Genomic DNA, 22,407 nt, shown 5'->3' with positions numbered 1-22,407 from the left:
CTGCAGTCATTATGCAATTCTGTTTCAGATGAAATTACTGCCAGCTTCAGACGATTTGGACCTCTGGTGGTTGACTGGCCCCACAAAGCAGAGAGCAAGTCCTATTTCCCCCCTAAAGGTAAGTGCCTTTTTAAAAAAAGATCTGAACTTCTTTTCAGTATCTTGTTCTATAAAAAAAAATTGTAATTGCAAGGAGTTGCATCAAGAGGCTTGCGGGCCCAGGGCTCCCTGTCAGCCACTGAACCGTGTTCTGCTGCCCCTGGCTCTTTGTTGAATGGCAGCATCATGGTTGGTCCCCATCGTGCTGATGATTCTAAGCTGCCCCCCCCCCCCCGGCCCGGTTCTTATTCAGCTGAGAAGGAAGAAGACAAGGGGTGCCCATTCTCTCTTGGTGGCGGCAGCAGCTTGGCCACTGCTTCTCACTCAACAGGGGAGGGTCAGTTTCCCAAGAGAGCCAACAGCCAACTGTCCCTTTGAATGGATGCCAACCTTGATGTTTGCTTCTTTCATTGGCAGTGGCAGAAACTCCTCCCCTTATCGGCTGCCCTCTCCCCTCCTTGGAAGAACTCTATAATTCCCGAAGCCTAAAGAAAGCCCAAAATATTCTGAGAGACCCGTCTCATCCAGCACACTCTCTTTTTGAACTGTTACCATCCGGCAGACGATACAGGTCTATCAAAACTAGGACAAAGAGGCTTAGAGACAGCTTCTACTCTAGAGCTGTGGCGATGCTGAACTCCGGGGCTTCGTGTTGATGTGTTTGGGGCTGTGTAGGGATGGGTGGAGGAAGGAGAAAGTGAGGATGGGGTATGAGTCTGAAATTGTGTGCATCGAGGAATGCTGCTGTAAATTTTCGTTGTGCATGCACAATGACAGTAAATGCTTATGCTTATGCTTCTTGGAGCAACTAGATGAGCAAGTGCCAGCAAGCCATGCGAGTACCGGCAATTGCCAAAAAGGAGCAACAGGCAGCTGCTGCTCACTCGCCTCTGCCTTTGTCCCTAGCTTGCCACATGAGTCATTGGCAGCAGTGGCGGCGGGTGGCTGCCTGGCCTTTGCCTGCCTGCCTCTGAATGAGAAGAGGAGGGTAAGGATCAGGGGTGCTGGTGGCATGGTTATCAGGTGCCACAGGAAAGCAGGTTCTACCCTTCTAGGTCTATTAAAGTCAGTGGGCCTGGAATGACGCAACTCTGTGTGGGATTTCACTGTAAGGGCATTTCCCCGCAGGACATTCTGTAGAGCTCAACTCGAGTCCAGCCGAAATTTTCTTCATGAGTTCGACTCGCTGTCGTTCCGTACAGCAGCCGATTTCGCTGTTCCTGAGCAGAGCTCGTACATCCCTCAGCCGAGCTCAGAGGGCGGGATGATCTATCCTGCTGTGCATTCTATTGGTTTACACAAAAAATGGGGTGCCGAGCTCGATTCGCCGTTCTTCCGCAGCTGGCAAGTTCGGCTCTCCTTACCAGAGCTTATTGGGTGGGTTAAACTCTGCGCGTCATCCACCCCTATGCTCCGATTGGTTCCCTTTTCTATGGTGGGAGACGTGAAATTCCTTTTTTTTAGCATGTCGCAATGTTGGATGGACTTTACAGGCTTGGATGGACTTTACAGGCTTCCTCACAAGCGGGCTTGTGAATCGTCATGGATCCTGAATTGGAGGAGCTCTTTGCTGCCTTTTGAGGCCTCTTCCTTCCTTCCTTCCTTCCTTCCTTCCTTCCTTCCTTCCTTCCTTCCTTCCTTCCTTCCTTCCTTCCTTCCTTCCTTCCTTCCTTCCTTCCTTCCTTCCTTCCTTCCTTCCTTCCTTCCTTCCTTCCTTCCTTCCTTCATCTCACATTTCCCTCCTGTCATTTAATAGCTCTATCAAGGCAGTGTCTTCCTACTCTGTTGTGCGTCATCCGCCCCTCTTCCCCGATTGGTTACCTTTCACCGCCTCCCCCCACCACCACCAAGCCTCCCTACACAAGGATCTCTGATCCTCTTGCAATGTCACAATTCAGTATTTCTTAGTACTTCCCAGTACTGCTGCCTGTTCCAAGTCAACTATCCCTTCTGGAGTAATCATTCTCCAGCCATTCTCTCTCGCCTCCTGCCCTCCAGATCAGCCCCAGTCCCTTCCGCCCGTCGGCCTGGGAGAGAGACGGGGCTGTTTTTAATGCTAATAACTAAGGGCAGCTTCCACTGCAGTGTTTAAGCAGCTGCCCGGTTAAATCACCCGGAAGATCCTAAAAACTATCTTAGCCAGTCTACCAGGAAAAAAAAATTGTAAAAACTGCGAAGGGAGGAGGGAGAGCACAGGAGAAATCACCTGAGTGTTAAGTCAATTGGGGGATGGGGGCAATTTTGGCAGACGTGAACCCCGATCGGAACCGTGTACTCGGAAGTGAACCCCAGTAGAACTTCTGTTTCGGACTCCTTGCAGATGAAACGGGACCCCCAAAGGCTTGCAGCGGCTAGAGAGTTATGAGATATTGGGGAGGGGGCGCTGGGGGAAGGGGGGTAGTTGAAAGTCGCTTTCCAAGGAAACCTGGGACGGGACTTGCCAAGAAAGCAATTCTTAAAGAAGCCGCACGCCTTGGAGTGACTTATGGCTCACCCCCACCCGGGATTCAAACTGCACTGCGATTCGGAGTTGACAGGCGGCGTCCTCCCCCCACCCCCACCCCACCCTGGGTTCCCTTGAGATATTTCCCTACTCCTCTTGGCTTCCAAGCCAAGACCCCCTTTAGTCTTTTCCGAGTTTATTGTCCTCTGCATTTTTTTTCTATCCACTCCCCCCCCCCAAAAAAAATTTTATGCTCTCTGCATATGCTTGGTCTTTTTAGCAGGGATATTTGGAAGCAAGTCTCGTTTGCTTCCACTGGGCTGAGGGCTCCATCCTTAATCCTTTCCTTTTCCTCCCCCCGCAATTCTGTCCTTCTCCCCCCCCCCTTTCTTTCATCCTTGCATAAGGATGCGTCGTATTTGGAAAGCTGGGCTGCCCCTACAGTTTATTAAAAGAACATGTGTTTGCTGTCACCGTTTCTATCCAAAATCGTTTTAAAAAGTATTTCGCCCGCCGGGCAGTTTACTTCACTGGCCCATTGATGCTTGCTTTACGGTGGCGCCAGTTTCCGGCTGTACGCATGCTCTCAATGGTCGATTATGATTGGCTGGCCGAAAGCATGCCGTGATTGGTTAAAGGGAAACTAAGCCCTGATTGGGCAGAGACAGGAACGACACAATTGGCTGTAGGGGTGAGTGGAGTCGAGTCGAGCTCAACAGACTGTCCGCGAAAGTGTGAGCTCGACATGAGTTCATCAAAAAGTACTAGGTTGGAGCAGGGATCGAGAAGTCCCGGCTTAGGCGAGTCGAAGGAGAGTCGGACTTGCGTCGAAAACTGTGCCAGTGCGGACAACCCGAGTCGGACACAAGTCGAGCTCTGCTGGCAATGCGCTGTGCGAAAACACCCTAACCAGCTTAAGAATGTTCTCCTAGTGACCCCATCCCCCAGGGACCCCATTCCCCATTGCCTGGTCAGCAGCGGAGCCTCGTGTTTTTGTTCCAAGGAGCAGTTCTGAAGAAGCCACACAGCCTCTTGAAAGGGTGGCTGCCCAGGAGGCTCCTTGGCTTGGATTTGCAGATAATGAGTAGGACAGTCAACTGCCGTAGTTTGGTGATACTGGGAAAAATATCAGTGTGCTTAATAGTAGCTTTGGTTTGTAGAAAACATATTCAAATTGTGATTGAAAACTTTGAGTGGCCAGTAGACCTTTAATGCAGTGACAAAATTTCAAGGCAACTTTTTAGCTACAAACAACAGAAGCTGCCTGTCAACTTTTACTGAGCTTTACTATTAAAATGACACACTTCCTTTTAAAAAACAGAGTCTATTCAACTGCATTGCATGCCATATTTTCAGTTTCATGATACAGCATTATCCTGTTCAATTAGAAAATGTCCTTTTTGTCTTTGAGCCACTGCAGCCTGCCATATCTGCAAAACTGCAAAATGTGTTTCAGGTTAATACTTGGAATTCCTAATGCATTGTATCTTCCTATGAAACTTGAGTTTGCAGGATAGCTTACTTCAATAATCCCTAGATAATGGAACACCGCGCAAGCTGAGATTTTTGCATTGGTTTCAAATGTGTATACATTGGACACTTTTTGTTCACATAGTTTTTTCCCCTTTTAAATCTCATGACAACCTTGTGAGATTAGAGGAGTTGATGATCGGTTGCTAGAAGCAAAGATTAGAACTTAAAGCCAGTTTGTAACTGCATTGGTAGATCAAATGAGACTAATAAAATGACTTCCTGAAATCACGCAGAGGCAGCCTGATTTTAGGCATGCTGGCTCAGAAATGAGTCAAACCTATGACCTATATATACAATTAGTGCGCTGTAGCAGCCTCTTTATCTTTGGGTTTATTCACAACAGAAATCCGATGGTTTAAACTATCGTTATTTCAATGGCTGTATTTATGTGAGTTCATTCTTGTGAAGAAAGCTGAATATGACTGAGGTGCAAAAGGCAAGATTTACAAACGAGCATGCAGGATTGTTTGTTTACATCTGGGTGTGCACGTACAGTGCCATAAAGGGACATCTGACTTGTGGTGACCCCATAGAGTTTTCAAGGCACGAGGTGTTCAGAGTTGGTTTGCCATTGCCTGCCTCCATGTCACGATGCTGGCATTCCTTGGAGGTTGTCCATCCAAGGGCTGACCCCAAGAACGTAGGTAAGGGGGGGTTCTTGGGTTCAACCCCCCATTGCATGTCCAAAGCTCTGCCCCGTTTATGGTTTTTTTTGTATTTTTAGTGTTTTTTATTTTTGGCCTGCAGAGGGCGCAGTTTGGACTCCCAAAGGGGGTGACCCCATCCCCCATTGTTTCCAATGGGAGCTAATAGAAGATGGGGCTACACCTTTGAGGGTCCATAACTTTGGACCCCCTGAACCAAACCTCACCAAACCTGGGTGGTATCATCAGGAGAGTCTCCTAAAGATACCCTGAAAGTTTGGTGCTACTTGCTTAACAATTACACCTATGATAGCAGGCACACCCCAAATTTCCCCTTTGGCATGGATTTAAAGGGAAAATGTGAGGTCCCCAGTTTAAACTTTGAAAGTGATGCTATTTAAGGGTGAGGGAGAATCCACCCCAAAACAACATCACTTTCAATGTTGTTTTAACTGGGGACCCCAGATTCTCCCTTTAAGGTGGATTTAAAAGGAGAATTTGGGCTCTCTAGTTTAAACACCATTGAAAGTGATGCTGTTTGGGGTGGATTCCAGCATCACGGTGGCTGCCTATGAAGGGGGGGGTGGGTGCGCAAAACTCAGATTTTGCACCGGGCTCCATTTTCCCTAGTTACACCTCTGCCCAGAGGGGAGGGCAGAAGGGGCTGCCGGGTGGGAGCCCAGTTGGTGGGGGTGCAGGGGAGTCCTCCATCCCCGGCCTCAGGAGAGCTGCTTTTATTTATTTTATTTTATTTATTATCGTACTTTTATACTGCCCTTCCCCAAGGGGCTCTGGGCGGTGTACAGCAGAGTTAAAACAACAGCAATGGAGCATAAAACACAATTACATAAAAGATTAGCTCCACGAAATATCACGTTAAAACCCCATAAAACAGCGTATCATACAAAATAAATACATTGGCATAAACAGGTTAAAATCTTATAAAATTCTCCCAAGAAAAGAAGTAAGAGAGTGGGGCCCCATAGATGTTAAGGGGCCCAAACAAGAACAGAAGGGGGCGCACATCAGCGGCCGGCCCCCCCAAAAGCCCGGTGGAACAACTGGGTCTTAGAGGCCCTGCGGAACTCACCGATATCCTGCAGGGCCCGGACAGCTGGTGGTCGAGTGTTCCACCAGGCAGGGGCCTGGGCCGTAAAAGCCCTGGCCCGAGTGGAGGCCAGCCGCGTCATCAAGAGGCCAAGAACCACCAGTAAATTGGCCTCTGCTGAATGCAGAGACTGTGCAGGGACATATGAGATAAGACGGTCCCGAAGGTACGAAGGTCCCAGGCCGCGTAATAAGCACTGAGGCTGGGGGCGGGGCTTGGGGAGGCATGGCCACGCCCCCAGGGGCAGGTGGGGGCAGAGCCCCGCCCCGAACCCCCCCATAAAAAATCTATACCTACGTCCCTGGCTAACCCTGCTTAGCTTCTGAGATCTGATGAGATCAGGCTAACCTGGGGCCATCCAGGTCAAGATACTTTACTTCCTTAGCATGGTTGTGTTTCACTGTTCCTGATGTTTGGATGTTACAGCAACAGTGCTGCTATGCAGTCTTCTTTTGAGGCAACCTTGTCTTTTTCAGAGCCCTCCTGCTACGGCAGGGTGGAGGTTGCAGGGAGGATACAAGGTAACCCTGCTCCTTTCAGAGCTCAAATGTATTTTCAACCCAGACTGAGACCATTTCAGGCCACCAGTGTATGGAAACTCCAACTGTAGAAATCAAATCAGCCCACACAGCCTTCAGACTAGTTAAGAATAGGCTCTTGGATCTTGATTTTCATAATTTGACTCTTGCTGCCAAGACAACCTGCTCTCCGACTACATTATTAATCCCATGTGAGCGTGGAATTATGGCAGCATATCTTCGTCTGCTGATTAATCCCACCCAGAGGAGAGCCTTGGCTACTGCAAGATGTAACGTGCTGCCATCAGCTCTGCTGGAGGGAAGATTTAAGAATATGGAATGTTCTAAAAGAGTTTGTTCATGTGATATGACTACGGTTGAAACACTTGACCATTCTTTGTTTCTATGCCCTAAATACAATAAGATACGCGTGAAATACATGAATTCCATTTTCTTGCAATGTTCTCAGTGGCATGAGTGTTATAAGATACCCAATCTCCTGAACAGCTCTGATGTGCTCTTTTGTGAAACTGTTGCAAATTTTATACTGGAAATTAGTAGTTTTAACTGCATTTCTTAACCTTGTTTTGTTTTAAAATGTTGTCCTGTTTTATATGCCAAAAAAAGGCTTGTGTTGTTTAGTCCTAAAATCAGCCCACACAGCAATCCAGGAATATGCAGCCTATTTCCTTCAGAAGATGGGCCCCTTCCGCACATGCAGAATAATGTACTTTCAATCCATTTTCCAGTGCCCTTTGCAGCTGGATTTTACTGTGCGGAATCGCAGAATCCACTTGCTAACAATTGTGAAAGTGGGCTGAAAGCGCATTATTCTGCCTGTGAGGAAAGAGCCATATACTCACTCTGGATTAAGACCAGTTTGTATCAGCAGCCTTGATCAAATAACCAGTCTGCTCTATCTGAACCAGACTTCTGGCCTGCTGATCCCTTCTTTCTCCCCAGAACAGCCCAATCTGCCCTTTCTCACTCAGCATTCGAACACCCACTTTCCTGACGGGATGTTTGCTGTGGCTCGGCCCGTTCAAAACTCTGTGACGAGGGACTGGTGTGTGACTTGAAGAAGGGCAGGGCAGCCACCTGTCCATCGCAGCTGGTTGCTTCCAAGTGTACGCGGGATTGCAGCACTCAATATGAATACTAACATAGTGCTTTACACAGGCGCATAAGCAAAAGGACATGTTCCTGCCCAAAGAGCTGATAGTTCCGATTTCAGGGGCTTGGGGGGGAGGAAAGTTAGCAGTCAGGTGAACAAGAGGAATACGCCTTTACAGTATTTTGACATGTGTGATGGCTGCTGTATATTTATTTATTTAGAAAATGTATGGGCTGCTGCTCCAGAGACCGTCTTGAGGTTGCTCACAGATAAGATAACAAGAACCCTGTTTTTCCTTCCATGCCCTACCTGGTGGAAAGAGGGGGTGTGGGAGGGCGATTAAATGAATACACATGAAATACACACATTCAACATGCAAATAGCTAACCTTTATTTGCCACGCTGACACCTGTAGCACAGTCAATGATGGTGTGAATGGGTACAGTGGCGTGTGCTGGGAGAGGGCTGAAGTGTGCCTTGAACAATTAAGCTGGTCTTTTGCTGGGGGGGGGGGATCTCTGTTGATGAGATCATGGGGAAGTCCTGCATTACTCTGTTCTCCCTCTCCTGGCTACTATAGAATTCCCTGAAGCTGTCAGGACCATGCCTGTCAGTGATTAGATGTCTTGCTGTGTAAGAATTGCAAATGTTTTCCTGTAAATGCTTTCCTGTTTCCCTCTTCCCTTTCTGGCAACCTCCTGGCGCCAGCCCATCTACAAAGAGGTGTGAAAGGTTCCCAGGTTCTTTGAAGCTCTGTAGTGCAAATGTTGTAGAAACTGTAGTGGACATTTGGTGTGGGGCGAAACGGGGGGGGGGGTTTGAAGGATATAGGTCCTGGATCTGAGCTCTCTAGCTCAGATCCTGCTTTCTATTGTTACTCTACGCGTTGGGCTTTGTTAGAAATAAACTGCTTTAGGACTTTCCTATGATCTGTTATTTCCACGTTTGAGAGTCTGACAGAAGCATCATAAACCTTCTCGTATGCTATTGGCTTGTATCAAAATATTGAATTTGATTCAATTTGATTTGACCCACTGGGTCACATATTAAAAACCTGTTGAATTCTTATGTGTGCTGTGATGGGAAACTTGCTTAGTCACTTACGCAACAGGCTGAATTTTAATCTCCAGAACTGAGATAAGACCTCTGATGCCTGATGTAGTCCTAATGGGTTCCACATCCATTCCTAACAGTTAAATATGCAATAAATACAAACTGAAGATGGGATCATGAATAGACTAGTACACCCCTGAGAACAGCACAGCAGTTAGCTCCATCCAAGATGTTTTTGATGGAGAGCTTAAATATTAGTCTTTCAGTGGCTGCCTGGGAAAAGCATTGGTGTAGAAGGCCGTGCTGGGCTTGTACATTGAATGCCTGATCATTTTTAGAATTGTGAGGTGTTATTCATTCAGCGGCTTATACTCAACCCCCCCCCCCCCCGGCCATTCATGGTGACCCGGGGTGGGGGTGGGGGTGGCTCTTCATTGCACCACCGGGTCAGGGATTGCTGAGAAAAACAAAGTATCAGCAAAGGAAGCACTTTAGGTGGATCCAGGTCCTATCTCATAAATTCTTTTGAAAATAAGTTGCAGAGAAACAGTTAACTGTATTTAAAATTCTCTCTCCCCCCCCCCTTTTTTTTCCCTAGGTTATGCATTTCTCCTTTTCCAAGAGGAGAGTTCTGTCCAGGCATTGATTGATGCCTGCATCGAAGAAGACGGAAAGCTATATCTCTGTGTTTCTAGCCCCACTATCAAGGATAAGCCAGTAAGTAAACACAAGATGGCCTTCAGTCTGTGGCTGCCATCTGTCCAAAAGCTGCTTCTAAGAGGAGAAAGAAGAGGAAAAGAATCAGATTAAAGCAATAATTTAGGGTGAAGCTGCTGGGGATATTTCGATCAATTATAAAATGCTTTGCTCGGTTTGTTGAATGTATAGGTTTACGGAGAGAACAACTAGATAAGTTAACAGGATTGTGGCTGTCTGGCAGTTTCTGCAAACAGTTGAAATCAGACAATGCAGTTAGACTATACTAGCCCTGTCCTTTCTTTCACTAGGTCCAGATTCGCCCCTGGAACTTAAGCGATAGTGACTTTGTAATGGATGGTTCGCAACCCCTTGACCCTCGGAAAACTATTTTTGTGGGTGGTGTCCCCAGGCCATTAAGAGCTGGTAAGTACAGAATTGTTGTTCTTAGTAACTGTGTCAAATGAGTGTGGAAGAAAAAGGTTGCTATTGGGTTGTTGTTGTTTTTTGACAAATGGAGGCTTTTGAGAGAGCCCCTCTCAGTTTTCATAGTTCTTGTCACCTGTTTCCTGGTCCTGGTCGTGGTCAGTTGCTAGTGACCATTGATTCTTAGAAACCCAGTTCTGCAGCCATACAATTTGGAGTAATGGTTAGGGGGTGGGACTGGGCTCTTGGAAACCCAGGTTTCCATCTCCACCCTGCTACGGAGGCTTTCTGGGCCACCATAGGTCAGTCACACACTTTGGGAGGGGCCAAGGCCCAGGGGTAGAGCATCAGCTTAGCATGCAGAAAATTCCAGGTTCGGTCCCTGACATGTCCCGTTAAAAAGACCAGGCAGTGGTGATGTGAACGACCTCTGCCTGAAACCCTAGATAGGAGCTGCCAGTCTGAGTCTGCAGTTCTGACTGTGGTGGACTGGTGGTCTGATTCCATGCAAGGTGGCTTCTTCATGTGTACAGGTAAATTCTGATTAACAGTTTTCACACCTAAGCTCTTTTTGCATTAGGCATTACCATGTTATCACTTAGTATTTAATAGCCAGTCAGGCTCTAGAATAGGGGTGGCCAACCTATGGTGCTCCAGATGTTCATGGACTACAATTCCCATCATCCCCTGTCAGCATGGCCAATTGGCTGATGGGAATTGTAGTCCATGAACATCTGGAGCACCATAGGTTGGCCACCCCTGCTCTAGAAGATGCTGCCGTGAATAGGGAATGTGTATGTCCTGGCATGTGTAACAGTTAGTCAGCAGGTAGCCTCATCTGTGTATTTGTGGGTGTGTTATCAGTACCTAGCGACTCACCTTGCCGTAGGTGTTTTGCATCAGTAGTGCATAGCATGAGCTACCACAGAGAAAAACGACAGGCTTGGGGTGAACACGTTCACAGACCAGATTTATGGTTGTCAGTTTGTAGAACTGAACGTTTCATAAGTAAGATTTATTTTGATACTGAACGCTTTTCACATTGACTATCCAGCATTTTTTCTGAGAAACTTTTAATTGCAAAGCTTTGTTTTTACCATTTGTGAAGTACTCACATTATTTTCAATGCCAACTGCCAGTGTCAGCAAAAATTAAATTCCAAATGTATTGTGCGGGATTTTAGTGGACCTCGTAGAGGGCAGAATCCTCACGGCTGACTGGGAATTAAGTGAAATTAGCTTTCTTATGCATGTCACCTTCAGGCTCCTTACTCAGTGAGTGTGACTGACTTTCGGTAGCATCAGCATTGTGCCTAGCTTGACTCAGCTACAGTACCCTGTTTCCCTGAAAATAAGACATCCCCTGAAAATAAGATGTAGTAGAAGTTTTGATGAAGTGCTAAATATAAAGCATCCCCCGAAAGCAAGACGTAGCAAACTTTTTGTTTGGAAGAATGCCCGTCGAACAGAACACCAGAGCATGCAGCTGTGGAGCGGAAAAATAAGACATCCCCTGAAAATAAGACATAGCGCATCTTTGGGAGCAAAAATTAATATAAGACACTGTCTTATTTTCGGGGAAACACAGTATTAACAAGTACATTTGAAGGCTTTAGCTATAGGGGAAAAACCTTTGGTTACATTGATTGCTGCTGCAGAATAGTCCTGAGTGGTTTCAGCGGAATCATACCCTGATTCCACTCATTTGCTGACCACTTTATCCCATAAGTTATCAGAACATATTAATCTTCTCACTTAATGTTATGTTATGGTAATTCTGAAGCTAGAAGTAGAGCAAAAAGACTTCCAGAATATGTAGCTGTATAACTTGTCCCGAAAGTCTGTGCTTGTGAATAAATAGGAAACTTTTTATTAGTCTGATTCATATATACAGGGCCGGAACAAGGGGGAACCGCACCCGGGGCATGCGTGTGCCCTGCGCCCCTGCCACACACCCCGCCCCACCTCGGAACGCCCCCGCACCAGCATACACCCAGTGCATCGTGCCTCCCTGCACCCTTGGTGCTACTCCACTGCATATATACCAGCAGCAGCATCTTAACTGGAAGGAGCTCAGCAGCAGCATCTAGTGCAGTGGTTCTCAACCTGTGGGTCGCGACCCCTTTGGGGTTGCCTAAGACTCTCGGCATCAGTGTTCTTCATCTGTAAAATGGATAAATGGTAGGGTTGGGGGTCACCACAACATGAGGAACTGTATTAAAGGGTCGCGGCATTAGGAAGGTTGAGAACCACTGATCTAGTGAATTGTGGCCCTGGAGGGTTTCCCTCGACCTGGTACATCAAGTGAAGCCTCGGCTGGTAAAACAATCAAAGTGTAATCTTGTCTGGATCTGGGCACGTGATTGCTAATCTTATGCCTTGCTTTATCTCTGCAACAATCCATAGGATCTAGGTCATCATGCAGTATATGATGGCTTCTCAGATATTTTTGATGTTGACTTTTTACAACGCGTTAAATCGCTTCAGCTTAATTTAAAGCAGTATGTTAATGTATGTCTCCCCCCCCCCCCCCCCATTTCTTTGTAGTGGAGTTGGCCATGATAATGGACCGACTCTATGGTGGAGTTTGTTACGCAGGAATTGATACAGATCCTGAACTGAAATACCCAAAAGGTGCGGGGCGAGTTGCTTTCTCCAATCAGCAGAGCTACATTGCTGCCATTAGTGCTCGGTTTGTTCAACTTCAACATGGCGATATTGATAAACGAGTAAGTTGTATAGAATTCATATTAAATGTTTCATTTCCCTATATTACCCTGTTTCCCCGAATATAAAACATCCCCTGAAAATAAGATGTAGTAGTGGTTTTGCTGGAGTGTGAAATATAAGGCATCCCCCGAAAGTAAGACGTAGCAAAGTTTTTGTTTGGAAGCATGCCCGACGAACAGAACACAGAAAAATAAGACATCCCCTGAAAATAAGACATAGCGCATCTTTGGGAGCAAAAATTAATATAAGACACTGTCTTATTTTCGGGGAAACACGGTAGAACATGACAGTGTACTCAGATGCAGTTTCATGACTGCTATCCTCACCTAAGATAGAGGTTACGCAGGCCACTGATTTTCCAACTCTGTAGCCGTTTGTTTTAATTATTATTATTATTTTGTTTTGTTTACTATCACAGCTGCTAGTTCTTTAGCTGGTTGTTGGCCTTTCATTACCATTCCAACTTCACCCAGAGACCTAGGACGTTGTAATGTATCGGCATAACATTCATCTGAGCAGGGCTGCCATTATTGTTATTGTTTAATTTTGTTTATTACAGCTGCCAGTTCTTTAGCTGGTTGTTGTTGGTCTTTTATTACAACTCAAGCCTTACCAAGAGGCCTAGGACGTTGTAATGTATTGGTGTAGAATTCATGCATATGCCAGCAGAGCTGCCTTCTGAATCTGACAGATGTTGATTTTGTCAATTTGAAGATGTTTTAAGTACCGCCCTAGTGTTTTCAGAGTGGTGCCAATTACCACTGGGACGACCTCAGCTGGTTTGTGCCATAGTCGCTGAATCTCAATTTTCAAATCATGTTGTTATTGTTGTTATTTTATTTTGTTTAATATCAGAGCTGCTAGTTCTTTGGCTGATTGTTGTTGGCCTTTTATTACAACTTGAGCCTCACCCAGAGGCCTAGGACGTTGTGATATATCAGCGTAGTATTCGTGCAGATTATTATTGCTTCTTTAATTCCTTAGCACTCCTCTTAACTTTAAAGCATTTTAGACTCCGTTGGGTTATACATGTAATGATTTATACCAGCAAGCTGTAAATGGGGAAGAGAATCAGATATTATGGATATGTCTGGATTTGAATCTCATCAAGTATAAATCGGCGGAAGACAAGTTTGTGTTTTATATCCTATTATTAAAATATTTGAGTATGCTTTTCCTTCACATTTGTTCACATTTAAGGAGAATGCTCACACGTCAATGGTGGCTTGACTTTTGGCCCCCGGCTTACAAGCACATACACATACCCAAGCACACCCTGTCTACCTCCCTCTTGGAGGCTCCAACACGATTCAACTGTTTCATTCTCCTTCAGTCGCTGGCTTAAACAGATGTGAAATACAACTCTGTGGCCTCCAGCATCCCTTCCACAGGGGCCAGCCCTTCATTTCCTGTGGGCAGGGGTACCTGTACTGGCAGTGTAAAGCGTGGCTGTTCCCTGTTCCTTTGATCCCTGGTGCACAGTTGGGGCTTGATAGAGCATGAAAAACTCAAACTTCGCTGCCGCTTCCAGAGATCCGAAGGGGAAATAGGCACAAGAGTGGCTTGGATTCCATTTAAATTCTGTCCACGGAAGCCTTACAGCTCCCCCTCCTGAAATCCTCACCCCCATTGCTGCTCTTGTGGACGGGGTTCCCCCAGGAGCAGCTGAAGGGGGCTGTGATAGGCTGCCACAGCAAGAGGGAAATGAGGGGGAAAAATTCCCCTCCCCACGCATGCAGGTCTTCATGGGATCTTCCAGTTCTTCTGGGATTTTCGGTTTAAAGGATTCGCAGGCACATTCCCTGTAAAGAGAGAGGAATGCTTTTTTAAAATGTGTCGGCTTTTTATTTTGAGAGTCTGTTTTCCTTGACCCCCTGTTAGCAGTTCAGCTGCTTTGCTTGGCCCCATACAAATTGCTCTTTGGATTCCTGCCATGTTTCCATTCTGGTAGTCAGATGTGTTTGTGAAGAAAACAGTATGTCAGGCAGGTGTCTCTGTGGCAGCCTGAGAATTCACACTGAACCTTGACCGATATCTTCTTTTTCTTTCCAAAAATGGGTGGCGAGTGAGGCTACGCAAGGGAAATAATTCAAGGGCTTGCCTTCTTCTTCCTTCTTTCGGCTTCCATTTCCGCTCTGCCGGTACTTTCTCGTGACTTCCGTATTGGCCAGCTTTGGTTTGTGCCGTTCCTTCAACTATAATTTGAAAGCCTGGCTTAAAGCAGGCTTGGACAAATGTTCTTCAGTGCTAGGAGCCGATCCCAAAATTTAGGAGTTAGATTCTATTCCAAGGGTGTTGAACTAATTTGTTACAAGAGCCAGAGATCACATAAATGTGACTTGGCTGGGCCCTGCTGAGGTGGTGGGGGGTAGCTGCCTTTCCTGGTAAGCCCCCACTAGACTCCCCAACCCTGATTGGCACTGGGAAGGTGGCCTGAAATCAGGGAATGGCGTGGGGGAGGTTGTCTTAGCTGACTTGCAGGTCTGTTGAGCCCCCTCAAGGGGCCAGGGCAGCCCCGTGGCTGCATGTTTGACCCCCCTACTCTAGTTTCATATTTTAATTTCTGCATTTTCAAATTATTGCTGCCACAAAACCTAACCCTAACTTCTTCAGCTTCTTGTAATTTTATTAAAGTGCAGATCACAGATGTCCAGTTTAGACATTGTAGAAACCTGTGATTTGTACTAGAATGAAAACTGAGAAGGAACCTGTGAGTAATAGATGGCAGGAGCCTCAAACATTGTTTGTAATTAATGTATTGTCGAAGGTTTTCACGGCCGGAATCATTGGGGTGCTGTGTGGTTTCCGGGCTGTATGGCCGTGTTCTAGCAGCATTCTCTCCTGACGTTTCGCCTGCATCTGTGGCTGGCATCTTCAGATCCTCTGAAGATGCCAGGAGGATTCAGAAGGATTCAGACCCTCTGAAGATGCCAGCCACAGATGCAGGCGAAACATCAGGAGAGAATGGGGGGTGGGGGGGGGGGGGGGTGGGGGGGGGGGGGGGTGGGGGGGGGGGGGGGTGGGGGGGGGGGGGGGTGGGGGGGGGGGGGGGTGGGGGGGGGGGGGGGTGGGGGGGGGGGGGGGTGGGGGGGGGGGGGGGTGGGGGGGGGGGGGGGTGGGGGGGGGGGGGGGTGGGGGGGGGGGGGGGTGGGGGGGGGGGGGGGTGGGGGGGGGGGGGGGTGGGGGGGGGGGGGGGTGGGGGGGGGGGGGGGTGGGGGGGGGGGGGGGTGGGGGGGGGGGGGGGTGGGGGGGGGGGGGGGTGGGGGGGGGGGGGGGTGGGGGGGGGGGGGGGTGGGGGGGGGGGGGGGTGGGGGGGGGGGGGGGTGGGGGGGGGGGGGGGTGGGGGGGGGGGGGGGTGGGGGGGGGGGGGGGTGGGGGGGGGGGGGGGTGGGGGGGGGGGGGGGTGGGGGGGGGGGGGGGTGGGGGGGGGGGGGGGTGGGGGGGGGGGGGGGTGGGGGGGGGGGGGGGTGGGGGGGGGGGGGGGTGGGGGGGGGGGGGGGTGGGGGGGGGGGGGGGTGGGGGGGGGGGGGGGTGGGGGGGGGGGGGGGTGGGGGGGGGGGGGGGTGGGGGGGGGGGGGGGTGGGGGGGGGGGGGGGTGGGGGGGGGGGGGGGTGGGGGGGGGGGGGGGTGGGGGGGGGGGGGGGTGGGGGGGGGGGGGGGTGGGGGGGGGGGGGGGTGGGGGGGGGGGGGGGTGGGGGGGGGGGGGGGTGGGGGGGGGGGGGGGTGGGGGGGGGGGGGGGTGGGGGGGGGGGGGGGTGGGGGGGGGGGGGGGTGGGGGGGGGGGGGGGTGGGGGGGGGGGGGGGTGGGGGGGGGGGGGGGTGGGGGGGGGGGGGGGTGGGGGGGGGGGGGGGTGGGGGGGGGGGGGGGTGGGGGGGGGGGGGGGTGGGGGGGGGGGGGGGTGGGGGGGGGGGGGGGTGGGGGGGGGGGGGGGTGGGGGGGGGGGGGGGTGGGGGGGGGGGGGGGTGGGGGGGGGGGGGGGTGGGGGGGGGGGGGGGTGGGGGGGGGGGGGGGTGGGGGGGGGGGGGGGTGGGGGGGGGGGGGGGTGGGGGGGGGGGGGGGTGGGGGGGGGGGGGGGTGGGGGGGGGGGGGGGTGGGGGGGGGGGGGGGTGGGGGGGGGGGGGGGTGGGGGGGGGGGGGGGTGGGGGGGGGGGGGGGTGGGGGGGGGGGGGGGTGGGGGGGGGGGGGGGTGGGGGGGGGGGGGGGTGGGGGGGGGGGGGGGTGGGGGGGGGGGGGGGTGGGGGGGGGGGGGGGTGGGGGGGGGGGGGGGTGGGGGGGGGGGGGGGTGGGGGGGGGGGGGGGTGGGGGGGGGGGGGGGTGGGGGGGGGGGGGGGTGGGGGGGGGGGGGGGTGGGGGGGGGGGGGGGTGGGGGGGGGGGGGGGTGGGGGGGGGGGGGGGTGGGGGGGGGGGGGGGTGGGGGGGGGGGGGGGTGGGGGGGGGGGGGGGTGGGGGGGGGGGGGGGTGGGGGGGGGGGGGGGTGGGGGGGGGGGGGGGTGGGGGGGGGGGGGGGTGGGGGGGGGGGGGGGTGGGGGGGGGGGGGGGTGGGGGGGGGGGGGGGTGGGGGGGGGGGGGGGTGGGGGGGGGGGGGGGTGGGGGGGGGGGGGGGTGGGGGGGGGGGGGGGTGGGGGGGGGGGGGGGTGGGGGGGGGGGGGGGTGGGGGGGGGGGGGGGTGGGGGGGGGGGGGGGTGGGGGGGGGGGGGGGTGGGGGGGGGGGGGGGTGGGGGGGGGGGGGGGTGGGGGGGGGGGGGGGTGGGGGGGGGGGGGGGTGGGGGGGGGGGGGGGTGGGGGGGGGGGGGGGTGGGGGGGGGGGGGGGTGGGGGGGGGGGGGGGTGGGGGGGGGGGGGGGTGGGGGGGGGGGGGGGTGGGGGGGGGGGGGGGTGGGGGGGGGGGGGGGTGGGGGGGGGGGGGGGTGGGGGGGGGGGGGGGTGGGGGGGGGGGGGGGTGGGGGGGGGGGGGGGTGGGGGGGGGGGGGGGTGGGGGGGGGGGGGGGTGGGGGGGGGGGGGGGTGGGGGGGGGGGGGGGTGGGGGGGGGGGGGGGTGGGGGGGGGGGGGGGTGGGGGGGGGGGGGGGTGGGGGGGGGGGGGGGTGGGGGGGGGGGGGGGTGGGGGGGGGGGGGGGTGGGGGGGGGGGGGGGTGGGGGGGGGGGGGGGTGGGGGGGGGGGGGGGTGGGGGGGGGGGGGGGTGGGGGGGGGGGGGGGTGGGGGGGGGGGGGGGTGGGGGGGGGGGGGGGTGGGGGGGGGGGGGGGTGGGGGGGGGGGGGGGTGGGGGGGGGGGGGGGTGGGGGGGGGGGGGGGTGGGGGGGGGGGGGGGTGGGGGGGGGGGGGGGTGGGGGGGGGGGGGGGTGGGGGGGGGGGGGGGTGGGGGGGGGGGGGGGTGGGGGGGGGGGGGGGTGGGGGGGGGGGGGGGTGGGGGGGGGGGGGGGTGGGGGGGGGGGGGGGTGGGGGGGGGGGGGGGTGGGGGGGGGGGGGGGTGGGGGGGGGGGGGGGTGGGGGGGGGGGGGGGTGGGGGGGGGGGGGGGTGGGGGGGGGGGGGGGTGGGGGGGGGGGGGGGTGGGGGGGGGGGGGGGTGGGGGGGGGGGGGGGTGGGGGGGGGGGGGGGTGGGGGGGGGGGGGGGTGGGGGGGGGGGGGGGTGGGGGGGGGGGGGGGTGGGGGGGGGGGGGGGTGGGGGGGGGGGGGGGTGGGGGGGGGGGGGGGTGGGGGGGGGGGGGGGTGGGGGGGGGGGGGGGTGGGGGGGGGGGGGGGTGGGGGGGGGGGGGGGTGGGGGGGGGGGGGGGTGGGGGGGGGGGGGGGTGGGGGGGGGGGGGGGTGGGGGGGGGGGGGGGTGGGGGGGGGGGGGGGTGGGGGGGGGGGGGGGTGGGGGGGGGGGGGGGTGGGGGGGGGGGGGGGTGGGGGGGGGGGGGGGTGGGGGGGGGGGGGGGTGGGGGGGGGGGGGGGTGGGGGGGGGGGGGGGTGGGGGGGGGGGGGGGTGGGGGGGGGGGGGGGTGGGGGGGGGGGGGGGTGGGGGGGGGGGGGGGTGGGGGGGGGGGGGGGTGGGGGGGGGGGGGGGTGGGGGGGGGGGGGGGTGGGGGGGGGGGGGGGTGGGGGGGGGGGGGGGTGGGGGGGGGGGGGGGTGGGGGGGGGGGGGGGTGGGGGGGGGGGGGGGTGGGGGGGGGGGGGGGTGGGGGGGGGGGGGGGTGGGGGGGGGGGGGGGTGGGGGGGGGGGGGGGTGGGGGGGGGGGGGGGTGGGGGGGGGGGGGGGTGGGGGGGGGGGGGGGTGGGGGGGGGGGGGGGTGGGGGGGGGGGGGGGTGGGGGGGGGGGGGGGTGGGGGGGGGGGGGGGTGGGGGGGGGGGGGGGTGGGGGGGGGGGGGGGTGGGGGGGGGGGGGGGTGGGGGGGGGGGGGGGTGGGGGGGGGGGGGGGTGGGGGGGGGGGGGGGTGGGGGGGGGGGGGGGTGGGGGGGGGGGGGGGTGGGGGGGGGGGGGGGTGGGGGGGGGGGGGGGTGGGGGGGGGGGGGGGTGGGGGGGGGGGGGGGTGGGGGGGGGGGGGGGTGGGGGGGGGGGGGGGTGGGGGGGGGGGGGGGTGGGGGGGGGGGGGGGTGGGGGGGGGGGGGGGTGGGGGGGGGGGGGGGTGGGGGGGGGGGGGGGTGGGGGGGGGGGGGGGTGGGGGGGGGGGGGGGTGGGGGGGGGGGGGGGTGGGGGGGGGGGGGGGTGGGGGGGGGGGGGGGTGGGGGGGGGGGGGGGTGGGGGGGGGGGGGGGTGGGGGGGGGGGGGGGTGGGGGGGGGGGGGGGTGGGGGGGGGGGGGGGTGGGGGGGGGGGGGGGTGGGGGGGGGGGGGGGTGGGGGGGGGGGGGGGTGGGGGGGGGGGGGGGTGGGGGGGGGGGGGGGTGGGGGGGGGGGGGGGTGGGGGGGGGGGGGGGTGGGGGGGGGGGGGGGTGGGGGGGGGGGGGGGTGGGGGGGGGGGGGGGTGGGGGGGGGGGGGGGTGGGGGGGGGGGGGGGTGGGGGGGGGGGGGGGTGGGGGGGGGGGGGGGTGGGGGGGGGGGGGGGTGGGGGGGGGGGGGGGTGGGGGGGGGGGGGGGTGGGGGGGGGGGGGGGTGGGGGGGGGGGGGGGTGGGGGGGGGGGGGGGTGGGGGGGGGGGGGGGTGGGGGGGGGGGGGGGTGGGGGGGGGGGGGGGTGGGGGGGGGGGGGGGTGGGGGGGGGGGGGGGTGGGGGGGGGGGGGGGTGGGGGGGGGGGGGGGTGGGGGGGGGGGGGGGTGGGGGGGGGGGGGGGTGGGGGGGGGGGGGGGTGGGGGGGGGGGGGGGTGGGGGGGGGGGGGGGTGGGGGGGGGGGGGGGTGGGGGGGGGGGGGGGTGGGGGGGGGGGGGGGTGGGGGGGGGGGGGGGTGGGGGGGGGGGGGGGTGGGGGGGGGGGGGGGTGGGGGGGGGGGGGGGTGGGGGGGGGGGGGGGTGGGGGGGGGGGGGGGTGGGGGGGGGGGGGGGTGGGGGGGGGGGGGGGTGGGGGGGGGGGGGGGTGGGGGGGGGGGGGGGTGGGGGGGGGGGGGGGTGGGGGGGGGGGGGGGTGGGGGGGGGGGGGGGTGGGGGGGGGGGGGGGTGGGGGGGGGGGGGGGTGGGGGGGGGGGGGGGTGGGGGGGGGGGGGGGTGGGGGGGGGGGGGGGTGGGGGGGGGGGGGGGTGGGGGGGGGGGGGGGTGGGGGGGGGGGGGGGTGGGGGGGGGGGGGGGTGGGGGGGGGGGGGGGTGGGGGGGGGGGGGGGTGGGGGGGGGGGGGGGTGGGGGGGGGGGGGGGTGGGGGGGGGGGGGGGTGGGGGGGGGGGGGGGTGGGGGGGGGGGGGGGTGGGGGGGGGGGGGGGTGGGGGGGGGGGGGGGTGGGGGGGGGGGGGGGTGGGGGGGGGGGGGGGTGGGGGGGGGGGGGGGTGGGGGGGGGGGGGGGTGGGGGGGGGGGGGGGTGGGGGGGGGGGGGGGTGGGGGGGGGGGGGGGTGGGGGGGGGGGGGGGTGGGGGGGGGGGGGGGTGGGGGGGGGGGGGGGTGGGGGGGGGGGGGGGTGGGGGGGGGGGGGGGTGGGGGGGGGGGGGGGTGGGGGGGGGGGGGGGTGGGGGGGGGGGGGGGTGGGGGGGGGGGGGGGTGGGGGGGGGGGGGGGTGGGGGGGGGGGGGGGTGGGGGGGGGGGGGGGTGGGGGGGGGGGGGGGTGGGGGGGGGGGGGGGTGGGGGGGGGGGGGGGTGGGGGGGGGGGGGGGTGGGGGGGGGGGGGGGTGGGGGGGGGGGGGGGTGGGGGGGGGGGGGGGTGGGGGGGGGGGGGGGTGGGGGGGGGGGGGGGTGGGGGGGGGGGGGGGTGGGGGGGGGGGGGGGTGGGGGGGGGGGGGGGTGGGGGGGGGGGGGGGTGGGGGGGGGGGGGGGTGGGGGGGGGGGGGGGTGGGGGGGGGGGGGGGTGGGGGGGGGGGGGGGTGGGGGGGGGGGGGGGTGGGGGGGGGGGGGGGTGGGGGGGGGGGGGGGTGGGGGGGGGGGGGGGTGGGGGGGGGGGGGGGTGGGGGGGGGGGGGGGTGGGGGGGGGGGGGGGTGGGGGGGGGGGGGGGTGGGGGGGGGGGGGGGTGGGGGGGGGGGGGGGTGGGGGGGGGGGGGGGTGGGGGGGGGGGGGGGTGGGGGGGGGGGGGGGTGGGGGGGGGGGGGGGTGGGGGGGGGGGGGGGTGGGGGGGGGGGGGGGTGGGGGGGGGGGGGGGTGGGGGGGGGGGGGGGTGGGGGGGGGGGGGGGTGGGGGGGGGGGGGGGTGGGGGGGGGGGGGGGTGGGGGGGGGGGGGGGTGGGGGGGGGGGGGGGTGGGGGGGGGGGGGGGTGGGGGGGGGGGGGGGTGGGGGGGGGGGGGGGTGGGGGGGGGGGGGGGTGGGGGGGGGGGGGGGTGGGGGGGGGGGGGGGTGGGGGGGGGGGGGGGTGGGGGGGGGGGGGGGTGGGGGGGGGGGGGGGTGGGGGGGGGGGGGGGTGGGGGGGGGGGGGGGTGGGGGGGGGGGGGGGTGGGGGGGGGGGGGGGTGGGGGGGGGGGGGGGTGGGGGGGGGGGGGGGTGGGGGGGGGGGGGGGTGGGGGGGGGGGGGGGTGGGGGGGGGGGGGGGTGGGGGGGGGGGGGGGTGGGGGGGGGGGGGGGTGGGGGGGGGGGGGGGTGGGGGGGGGGGGGGGTGGGGGGGGGGGGGGGTGGGGGGGGGGGGGGGTGGGGGGGGGGGGGGGTGGGGGGGGGGGGGGGTGGGGGGGGGGGGGGGTGGGGGGGGGGGGGGGTGGGGGGGGGGGGGGGTGGGGGGGGGGGGGGGTGGGGGGGGGGGGGGGTGGGGGGGGGGGGGGGTGGGGGGGGGGGGGGGTGGGGGGGGGGGGGGGTGGGGGGGGGGGGGGGTGGGGGGGGGGGGGGGTGGGGGGGGGGGGGGGTGGGGGGGGGGGGGGGTGGGGGGGGGGGGGGGTGGGGGGGGGGGGGGGTGGGGGGGGGGGGGGGTGGGGGGGGGGGGGGGTGGGGGGGGGGGGGGGTGGGGGGGGGGGGGGGTGGGGGGGGGGGGGGGTGGGGGGGGGGGGGGGTGGGGGGGGGGGGGGGTGGGGGGGGGGGGGGGTGGGGGGGGGGGGGGGTGGGGGGGGGGGGGGGTGGGGGGGGGGGGGGGTGGGGGGGGGGGGGGGTGGGGGGGGGGGGGGGTGGGGGGGGGGGGGGGTGGGGGGGGGGGGGGGTGGGGGGGGGGGGGGGTGGGGGGGGGGGGGGGTGGGGGGGGGGGGGGGTGGGGGGGGGGGGGGGTGGGGGGGGGGGGGGGTGGGGGGGGGGGGGGGTGGGGGGGGGGGGGGGTGGGGGGGGGGGGGGGTGGGGGGGGGGGGGGGTGGGGGGGGGGGGGGGTGGGGGGGGGGGGGGGTGGGGGGGGGGGGGGGTGGGGGGGGGGGGGGGTGGGGGGGGGGGGGGGTGGGGGGGGGGGGGGGTGGGGGGGGGGGGGGGTGGGGGGGGGGGGGGGTGGGGGGGGGGGGGGGTGGGGGGGGGGGGGGGTGGGGGGGGGGGGGGGTGGGGGGGGGGGGGGGTGGGGGGGGGGGGGGGTGGGGGGGGGGGGGGGTGGGGGGGGGGGGGGG

The 22,407-nt window shown here is 61.4% G+C and overlaps 1 protein-coding gene across 2 annotated transcripts in view; it reads left to right on the top strand.

The window, feature by feature from the left end:
* Nucleotides 1–12,497, top strand: part of LOC125440067 (cytoplasmic polyadenylation element-binding protein 2) — a 48,438-nt gene extending 35,941 nt beyond the window's left edge. The window contains exons 5-8 of one of the 2 annotated variants that reach the window (XM_048509613.1): nt 29–118; nt 9,111–9,229; nt 9,520–9,634; nt 12,181–12,497. In XM_048509613.1, coding sequence (XP_048365570.1) covers nt 29–118; nt 9,111–9,229; nt 9,520–9,634; nt 12,181–12,428 — 572 coding nt within the window. In that variant the 3' untranslated portion in view covers nt 12,429–12,497. The remainder of the gene's footprint in view (nt 1–28; nt 119–9,110; nt 9,230–9,519; nt 9,635–12,180) is intronic. The other variant, XM_048509614.1, reaches the window with a different exon arrangement.
* The last annotated feature ends 9,910 nt before the right edge of the window (nt 12,498–22,407 follow it).

The sequence above is a fragment of the Sphaerodactylus townsendi genome, linkage group LG10 (genome assembly GCF_021028975.2).
Source record: "Sphaerodactylus townsendi isolate TG3544 linkage group LG10, MPM_Stown_v2.3, whole genome shotgun sequence".
Taxonomy (NCBI): Eukaryota; Metazoa; Chordata; class Lepidosauria; order Squamata; family Sphaerodactylidae; genus Sphaerodactylus; species Sphaerodactylus townsendi.
Note: the sequence above shows the minus strand (reverse complement) of the source record. Positions and strands in the feature narration are given on the sequence as shown.